This window comes from Aulostomus chinensis, chromosome 6 (genome assembly GCF_037954235.1).
Source record: "Aulostomus chinensis isolate RoL2024-O1b breed Wild chromosome 6, RoL_Achi_v1.0, whole genome shotgun sequence".
In the NCBI taxonomy this organism is placed as follows: domain Eukaryota; kingdom Metazoa; phylum Chordata; class Actinopteri; order Syngnathiformes; family Aulostomidae; genus Aulostomus; species Aulostomus chinensis.
Window position 1 is genome coordinate 18,045,824 of NC_141325.1, and position 10,126 is coordinate 18,055,949.

The following is a 10,126-nucleotide window of genomic DNA, read 5'->3' on the forward strand; positions in this document are numbered from 1 at the left end:
GGCAATTTGAATTATTCAAAACCCTTTAATTCAATACAAAGTTCCTTTTTATAAAGTCAAAAGAAAAGTGTCACGTTTTAATCTTGATTTTTATCTAAATTTAGATTCATTGAAAATGTCCCATTTCTAATTCTCACAATTAGGTTTTTAATCAGAGCTATAATCTTGATTCCCTTTTATTGGCACTAAGTGACCTCCATATACAACTCCTTTATGGTTCATCTTTTCTTAAAAAGTCTCTTATTTGTAAAAATGTATCAAAACTGAAAGAAGTCAACCCTCAAAGACAAACACAAAAACCAATGAATAAAATCAAAAGTCCAAAACACCAAGCTAGTGTTTCACAATTTTAATTGATCACAGTAAAAGTAAAAAACAAATCATTTACAAGGACCTTCGGCAAGTGTTAACATCTCACTTACCAGGAAGCATACATATTTACAAGTAAAGACTAAACTAAAATTTTGGGACACAAATAAAGTGGCGTAAAACCAGTCAAACGGCAGCAATTCCCTAAAAACAGTGTTTTATCCATGAAATGTTGCAGGGTCTTCTGTCAACGCGTTGCTCAGAACGAAGCCTTGCACATCTTAAGCCGAACTATTGCAACTAAAAGAAACACGTGGTACTGCAAATTGGCGGAGTTAGACCAATGGGTAACTGGCGGCTGTTGCAATTCCACAGTGGTTCTTCCTGTCTTTGGCCATCAGGATGTAACCTTTATCGCCCCAATTTTCACTCCAGCTGCAGGAGACAGAGGGAAAAACAACATGAAGTCAGGACAGGAATTGTCTTGGTGGTTTGTTTCAGCAAGTTCAAAGAAAAACAACTGTTTGATGGGAGGGAAGGAATACTGCTTAGACTAACCTGTTCTTGACAATCCAGTATTTCTTGCCATCAACATCCTCTCCCTCAAAGCCGTAACCCACCACAAGCACGCCGTGGTCCAACTCCTCACTGCTGCAGTCCTTCTCATAGTAGATTCCTAAAAGCACACAATCAGCAAGTCAGACACAAACCAGAGGGGCAGGCTAGATATCAGTCAAAGACAACAGAAAACCACAGACCTGACTGGTAGAACTGGAAAGATTCATGACCAGCGTCGATGGCAACAGACACGGGTCCAACGGCAGCCACGGCCTTCATCAGAGCGTGCTCCTTACCACTGGGGACGTCAACAAAGCCAGTGTCGTTGGCAGAGTTGTACTTGGGGTCGTAGTGGCATGGCTGGTCATCCTGGAAGAGGAGAGGGAGGACGTTGGTTTTCCAGGGTTTTAAGTCCCTTAATTCTAACATTTCATGAATGTTTAGTATGGAAATGACTCAGCACCACCACCAAGAAATGAGATACATACCGTTCCAAGGTAGGGGTAGGAGTCCTCAGAGTCCAGGCCCTGGTTGTCCTTGACGTACTGGAAAGCCTGGTCCATCAAACCACCATTGCAGCCCTCATTGCCCTCAGGCCTGGAACAGTCCACCAGGTTCTGCTCGCTCAAAGACACCAGTTTTCCAGTCTTCCTGAACTCCTGACCCTCCAGAGCTCCAGTGGTACTGAAAGCCCAGCAGGAGCCACACTGACCCTGGAGAGAGTGAGAGCACAGCGGGTTGTGTTAAGACTCAAAGACAACTGAATGTACGAATACTGAGAAATTACACGTGTCCACTTGCTTTACCATGACGTCCATTTGTACTCTTGCTGGGCTTTTCTAACTTTGACATTAACATTACATGACTAACATTTGCAGCTTGTGCCAAAGTTGTGAGTAAGCTACTGAAGTATCAACAACATTTAAAAGAAATAACATATATAATTTCAACTGCAGGTTTACCGATATGAAGAACAAAATATATTCTGATTGCCTCTGGGTTTTGATGATGCATATTCTTGTGTCATGTTTTGAAAGTGTCACCAGCCCTCATCTACTTTCCATCATGAAATCTTGACATCTTTGCTTTGTTAATATTGCTCTTTGGATTGAGTGAAGTGCAGTGTGATAATGAGATGCAGAGTCAGAGCGTCTATAAATAAGTTCATATGGGAAGTCTCAACAAGTAAGCTGAAACCAAGTCCAGCAGGCTCACTGTTAAGTAGGCTAAAGGGTATAGAGGGGTGTTTATGCAAGAGAATGGAGAGAACAGTTTGTGCAGTCACATAGGGTGGAGAGTGTGTGGGTGTGTGTGCAGCATAAAGATAAAATACCCTGAAAGTAGGCATCTTATCTGTGTATTTGAGCAACACATTTACTCCAGGGGACAGACAGGCTTCAGACCAGACAGGCCAACAATCCAGGCCCTAGCTCATCATTTCTTCTTCAATTGTTGCTCTTGTACAACTCACTTTAGAAGAAACTTCTACCAAGGAGTTCATAATATGGCAGCCGCATCAGTCATAGCCACGTGAACATGATGCCATTAAATCAGATGAGCGTATGAAATGTGCAATTATTTCCAGGCAACGCCCAAATAAACGAGGCACACAACACAACAACGTGACACGCAACTTTACATTAAGCGGACAGGAAAATGCCAACCATGGGCAGCAAGCTGTTACACAAATGTTTCTTCTGCCATTTAAATCTTATTACCTTCCATTGGCACCCGAGGTCTCTCACCATAGTGACTTACTGCAAAAGGAGCTAAATGAGGGTTTGTCTGTGGTCAATGTCAATTCATTTTATTTTTTTTAAAAGAACAACAGAGTGACCCATGTATTTTCACGCTTTCAAATGTCAAAAAATGTTCTCTATCTGTTGTGTCATGGGAGCTGCTGGCCACGCAGTCCAATGACAGAACTCTGACACTGAAACACATGTAAAAAGGCCAGGGCTCTGGCCGAGGGAGACGATGGCGTATGCGTTACAGTGGCGTGTAGATATGTTTCTAGGAGGTGGCTGCCAGGATATGCTGCCATGCAAATCTATAAAGTAATGGATGAGGTCAACTGAAAGCACAGTGATCCAATGAGCCCCCTCAACAGGAAGACAACCAAGCAACTGAGATCTGTGTTTGAAAATTGATTGCAATGTAAACCATGAATCAGTGTTTAAACTTCACTTTCCATTCCCTTTTCAGCCATTGAAAACATCTCATCAGAGCAAGCACAGTTTCTACTGCCAGTCATGGTGTTAAACTTGTAAAATAGACTGGGGACAATCCAACATGCTTTCCTTGTCAAACGCATGAGTCACCACTTACCAGCAATTGCCAAATTACTCAGGATTTTACTTGCAACTTCTACTTTACTATGCTCGGCACTGAGACAAATTCACCACACTGAAAAATGTACCCGGCAATAGACCTGATGGTAATGGACTCAATTTTATGTCGCACTTTTCTGCCTTAGCGGCACTCAAAGCGCTTTACAGTGTCATCTCATTCACTCTGATGGTGGAGGCCACCATGCAAGGCACCAACCTACTCATCAGGAGCAATTATGGGTTCAGTATCTTGCTCAAGGACACCTCAACATGGTCACCGGGGTCGAGGATCGAACCAGCGACTCTTTGGTTGCTAGACGGCCACTGTACCCCTGAGCCATGCCGCCCTGATCTGGTTTCATCATTTGACAAAGGCCTGTTTAACCACACCTTGGCAGATCATATCGGGCCTTTGTGAGTACTGAAGAAACATGAATTTACCTGATCCTTAACAGGGGTGACGTAGCCCTTATCCCTCCAGTCCAAAGCACGTGGGGCCTCCAGGAAGTTTGGCTCCATGAACAGGGATCCCTTGACCTTTCTCTCTACTTTGCTCTTGTAGCCATTCATGATCTGCTTGAACTCCTCATGATTCTGCAGGGACATTATTGGAGATGGTTCCATCCTCAGTAACAATTGGACTCCAAAGATTTATATAGCAGCCACATTTATGAAATTCAAATGTTACTCATTACACTGTTACTCCCTTTTTCTACCACTTATCCTGTTACTGGTCATGGGGGGCTGGACCCAAACCCAGCAGCCTTCAGGCGAGAGGCGGGGTTCACCCTGGACAGGTCACCAGTCCATCACAGGGCCAACACATAGAGACAGACAACCATTCACACTCACAGTCACACCTACAGTCAATTTAGAGTATCAATCAGCCTCGTCCCCTCTTGATGTCTTTGGATTGTGGAGGAAGCTGGAGTACCAGAGAGAACCCACACAGGAACAGGGAGAACATGCAGACTCACACAGAAAGATCCCGAACTCAAACCCAGAGCCGTCTTGCTGTGAGGTGACAGTGCTGACCACTGCCTCTTATTACACACATTTTTTTTTTTTAGTTTTCATCTTTGTACTTTCAGTGACAATAACCATTCAAACATCAAAATGTTCCTTGCTTAAGTATCTTGTTTTGTGGCATAACAACTGTAAACTATAAGCTGATTTTACAGTCGCCCATGTATTCTTTAGACATTTTCAGTGTCAGGCATGACCCCCCCCCATTCCAAGGCAATGTTTTCCCCCTCAATTCTTTGAGTGTTTTTTTTTGTACTCAAGAGTCGAATAGAGAAACAAACTCACTCTTCAAGTTCAGATAATTTCAAAGCAACTTTAACAGTTATTTTTTTAATGCCTACGAATCATGAACAACATCTTATTTGAAGTTGTACTTAGATTTCAAATCCCTGTTGATAATTTCACATATTCTTAAAGCTGCATGTAACCAGAACTATTTGTCTTGCTGGACTCTTGATCAAAGTGAGGTCTGGTGGTTGTGTATGGAAGCTGGGTCTCACTCACCATATCCCCAAAGTGATTCATGCCCAGGCGGTAGGAGTGTTTGCCCATGGAGTGCTCAAGGTTGTGCAGCTCGATCTTCTTCAGGTTCTTCTCCCACACCATTCTCCTCCAGCCCTCCTCCCTCTACAAACATCATCAACATTCAGACTCTTTCTGTGAGTTGGGGGGGCAGAAATTTTATATAAAATAAATAATATATATATATATATATATATATATATATATATATATATATATATATATATATATATATATATAAAAATAAATAAATATAATATATATATATAAATATAATATATATATAAATAATAAAGCATTGCTTTACCTCATGGTATTGTTTACTATGCCAGCTCTTCCACAGATTCCAGTGTTCATCCAGCTGTGGGTCCAGAGTGGGAGCAGAGGTGACTGCGCTGAGGCAGACAGCCAGTACAGCTAGAGGCAGCATTGTGGTTTACTTACTGGAGAAAAAACAGAACAACATGTTCCAAGGTTTATACACATGAAAAAAAAAGACCATTCATTCTCTGAAATCTCATCAATGCGCCATGTAGTTCTCGTCACATGTCATCCAAAGGAGGGAGCTTTTTCAAAGCTGGCATGATGTCAAGTTCTGTTTCCAAGCTGAGATCATTATTCACTCATCACAACCTGCATGCTGACCCTATCTAACCTGACGGCTGTTGTCACTTGATCCTGAAAAGAGAACAGAATTCCCCACAACACTGGAAGTAGGAGGAACCGCGTTGATGTAGCAGTGTTCATTTCCCGACATTTACTGAGTACTTTCCCGACTGTGAGGCCCACTAATGGGCCACAGGCACACCAGCTGACACCCTACCATGGCGCCACAGTATCGATCATTTATGAGACGGGTGGGCGGTACGGAGTGTTTTCGGGTCTAGAACGCGTTCCTGTCGTCTTCCTGCTAAACGATGCCACATCACGACAATAAACCAAGCCTTTTGTATTTGCAGTCACGGGACCCGAGGCGGCGGTGGAACCGAGAAACTCACCAGGCTATGGAAACTAAAACCAGAAAAAGGAAATGAAACTCCAAGTTTAGCGAACAGCAGGCAAATAGCGATCTGAAGCCCCATTTCCCTTTATTGATGTATGTTTTATCTAGCATAGCAGAGGAGCTGGCTAAGTTCTCATCCAAGGGAGAGGCGGCGAACACAAAGGCAGCCGGAGAAAACAAGATGGCTAGCCGATAGCAAAGACTTTGTAAATATAGCGATTTCTGACTGAATACATATTGAGTAGACACGTTTTCTAAAGCAGATATGTAATAAAACCAATACGTAGGGACAGTTTGTTTTTCCATCGAATGCCGTAAAAATACAAATGAAATATTAACATTTTATCTTGCAGGACTTAATCAAGTAAAGTCATGTATGTCTACCCTGACATTAAGAACAAGTCAAGCGAATAAACTTACTGTACAGACTTCGTTGCGGAAGATGACAAAGCAGAAAATATCCCCCTGCAGCTGAGGATCGCAAAGTTTATAAGGGCTTGACTGGCAGCTGAGGAAGGACCCATCCAGCTTTCTGATTGGTCCACTCCTTGTTTGTTGCAGCTGCAGCCCCGCCCCAATGGAATAGCGTCATTGGGAATGCACGTGATTCTCCTTTCTGGAATGGCGTTGGGTCGAGTACAGGGTGTTTGTCAAGTTTCCGTTGTTTGTTCAAACTTGTTTCATGTTCAGGACCCTTCACAGACAAAGCATCGAAAGCATTTGAAACCATCGGCATGCTTGGCATAAGTCTGCCTTATAATTCAAAAAGCGATATTTGGAAGTTGATATTGTAACAAAGTCACTTTGATTCAATTATCTTACTGCAGAAGTAAAAAAAGAAAAAAAAAGTGAAATTAAAATATGTGCCTCTGGTTAACTTTAAACCAATTAATCCCCAAAAAATGATCATCCCATGGATTGCAAAAGTGGCGTGTACATTGCTGGCAACTGGTAGGTGTGTTGTCGAGTTTCAGAGTCTAGACTCTAGAGTCAACAGACTAACCGCTCTGGATCGCGGTTGGGGGTGAGATGACGGTCTAAATGACTGAGATCAAGGGCAGAAATTCTCTCAAGAATAATTCCTCCAATCCAACATCAACCTTGGTGCGTTGCTGGTGTCTCAAGGAAATGCAGTGTGGTTTGATGTTTGGGGTGTGAGGGGCTACAGGGTTCGTGATGACAATGTCACACTCAACGACAGTCAGAAAACAAAGTCAGGAGGTTGTTTGTGACATCACAAAACCCAGAACCCCTCAGACACTGAGCGCTGGTTTGCAGAATGACTATAATCAACAGCAAAACTGAAGACATCTTTACAAATTCTCAAACTCAGCAAATACCAGAATGACCCTGTCTATGCATTCATACGTTCAGTAATCCACAAACACTTCTGGAATACAGTTCCGATTATTGGTTTCCCATAATATTAATTCAAAGCTACACTTTATTAAGTGATTTAATTTCATGCAGTACCCTCTTGACCCTCAATCCTTGCCTCAACAAGATCAGCTGAAATTGAAAGTCAATCAAATATGTCTCCAAAAAAGAAGATATTATAGACACAATAAGAACTATAATTTACAAATAAAAAGTTTTCCTTTTCTTCCATCCTTTGAAAGTTCCTGCCTTACAAAAGGTATCCTTCCGGTGGTATCTAAAGAACAGATGAAACTACAGGACTATCAATGGCCAATGTTTTCATGGTGACTGTGGGAGGCTATGAATTTGCTTCCAGGAACCATGGAATGCTATGAATTTCACGCGCTGAAGTAATCTGCCAGTGTAATTTACTCTCCTTTATACTCTGACATTCCCTGCACTTCTTTTGAAGCTCCAACATTAAAAATCCTGTTTGCACTTTCATGCAGCATCTATGATAATGAAGCAATGTGGCGTACAGTAGAAGATCATCACATACTCAGGAGATACTCTCACCCTAGTAGACAACTAAGAATGCTATTTTACAACCTTCTCTGTAAATACTAGAGTAAAGGTCTGGTACAGAAATATCACTTATATTTCAAAGTGAATTCATTTTACATCCAAATCAATGGATCGACCAGAATTGGACTGAAGATCTGGAGGAGGGGGGGTGTCTTTGTCACTGTTAAGTTCATCTTATTTAAGTGCAAAAAGGGAAATTACACTTTGTTTGTACAGTAGATCAGACATTCCCATAAGAAAGGGTTCCACATTTTGGAACCTTTGTCTTTTTGTTTTTTTCATTTCATAATACCTCTCTGTCTCTCTCTCTCTCTGATAAAAACAAGGCAAAGGGCTATTTGAGTGAAAGAAATACTTTATGTTCTTATAATGGACAAGTTTGAGAAAGATGGAGTACAGTTCTTCCATTGTAAATTTAGGCCGAATGTAATGAACAAAACTTGCTCATGGCGACAAAGAAGTCCCAATCAACTGTCTTGCTGGGCGCTACGTGGCAGGAGCCTCCTGACTGTGCAGCCAGTCAACAGCTCGCTTGGAAGCAGGTGAGAAACGAGCCTGTAGCGAATCTTCAATCACTTCCCCTGCACAGTCGGACTCATAAATCCTTGTAATCCTTTACATTTATATTTACATTCAGAATTCAAAAAGGATACAATATATTGTGCGTTCATGAATGAGTTTAAGAGAAATTGGTAGGTTGGACTGGCAGATTGGTACATGTACTGTAATTACTTTAGCCAAGCTAACTATTTTGAGCCTATATCATGTTAGCAAACACGAGGGGCTTCAATTTTGTAATCTATCTTAAAATCAAATTGTTGCATTCTAAAACGAATGAAGTCAACAAACTGTATCCCAACTTTATGCAGGCTCCAGAACAGTATAAACTACACACGAAAACCCCCCCCCCCAAAAAAAGATTGGATACTTGTTGAATTCTCCGAAACACTGATATAACGGAACATGATTCATGTGTGTGTGTGTGTTTATTTACGACATCATGTGTTTCTACTGTCATGTGCATGATGTCTGAGAATATCTGTCTCACGCAACTTCATGGTGAAGTTAGACATCGTCACACTACAGTAGGCTAAAACAGACTTGCATCTGCAGATTTCAGAGTGCCTCCTCAGCAGCTATGATCATGTTGCTCAAACTCAGAGCCACATGACAACTGACGGAGCACTTTCTGTATGAGCGTGCAAGTCTGGACAGTTACCAAATCCTGGGGTCACCCAACAACAGCAAAACAGCAGCCTAGAATAGATATTGTTCAGATTATCTAATTGATAAATGAAGAAAACTGGATACCATGATGGCCTTAGCATAGCTTATATACACCAAGATCAGACTGCTGAGATTCTTGGTTTCTGGTTAAATTATTTGATAAAATGATGAATGGCCTTCTCACTTGCCTGTTCATTTAGGTACACTACACTCTGATAAACCAGTTATCCATCCTATGTGGGATTGCTCTATCCATCCATCCATCCATGGGTCACAGGGGGGCCGGAGCCTATCCCGGCTGACTTCAGGTGAGAGGTGGGGTTCACCATGGACGGGTCACCAGTCCATCACAGGGCCAACACATAGAGACAGACAACCATCACTCACACCTAGGATTCATTTAGAGTCCCTGATTAACCTCACTTGCTTGTCTTTGGACTGTGGGAGGAAGCCGGAGTACCAGAGAGAACCCACGCATGCACAGGGAGAACATGGAGACTCCACACAGAAAAGCCCCGGGGTCGAATCTGGAACCTTGTTGCTGTGAGGCGACAGTGCCAACCACTGCACCACTGAGCTGCCAGGGTTTGTTGTATTGCAGCTCATTACTTTAAGCTTGAAGAGTGAATGGAAACAAAAACACCCAGGAAGATTATTGATCTGAATTTACTGAATCACATCAAGAGACATATTTTGATCAGATTTTTACTTTAATGGTCAAACCAGATAATAGGAATATCTCTTATAGAGATGCAATAATAACTGTTACGTTTATTACTGCTGCCTAAGTTTAATGTAGCTGCACAAAATAAATGGCAAATATATAAAATGATCAAATTGCAAATGCAAAGTACAAGTGGTCAGTATGAAGCTCATTCTGTATATGCCTAACTAATATATTACTTTGCAGCAACTATACTTGATGTTGTTCATTCAGAACTGTATAATATATTCACAAATCAGGACTTTTTAATATAAATGCATATCTAAGATCAATCTCTAGACTTAATTTGTTTAATTCAACTTTTAAAAACTGCTTTGTTATCTTAACTACATTTCTTTCTTTATTGGAATGTCCTCTTCACAAAATAGACAGCCTTTACAAACAGTATCAGCATCAGCATCAGAGCCTGTTTTTGTAATAACAACCCTCGTGTTCGTCGTTATCGGCATTATTTTTAAGTTTATATCTCCGGGCAGTTGTCAA

At 41.5% G+C, this 10,126-nt stretch overlaps 1 protein-coding gene across 1 annotated transcript; it reads right to left on the minus strand.

Moving 5' to 3' along the window:
• Positions 1–334: 334 nt before the first annotated feature.
• Positions 335–6,291, minus strand: ctsla (cathepsin La). The gene is made up of 8 exons (XM_086206893.1): positions 6,169–6,291; positions 5,053–5,188; positions 4,728–4,850; positions 3,639–3,791; positions 1,356–1,580; positions 1,068–1,236; positions 868–985; positions 335–744 (listed from the first exon to the last, which is right to left on the minus strand). Exons 2-8 carry the CDS (start codon positions 5,173–5,175, stop codon positions 645–647), a joined length of 1,011 nt encoding a protein of 336 aa, XP_086063019.1. The 5' UTR covers positions 5,176–5,188; positions 6,169–6,291; the 3' UTR covers positions 335–644.
• Positions 6,292–10,126: the final 3,835 nt, after the last annotated feature.

Bases quoted from the DNA above. Each gene is read 5' to 3' on its own strand.
- ctsla (XM_086206893.1), bottom strand. From the start codon at position 5,175: ATGCTGCCTCTAGCTGTACTGGCTGTCTGCCTCAGCGCAGTCACCTCT. The intron at 4,851-5,052 runs GTAAAGCAATGC...TGATGTTTGTAG, and splicing joins ATAGTAAACAATACCATGAG to AGGGAGGAGGGCTGGAGGAG. The intron at 986-1,067 runs GTCTGTGGTTTT...GTGTGCTTTTAG, and splicing joins TTTCCAGTTCTACCAGTCAG to GAATCTACTATGAGAAGGAC.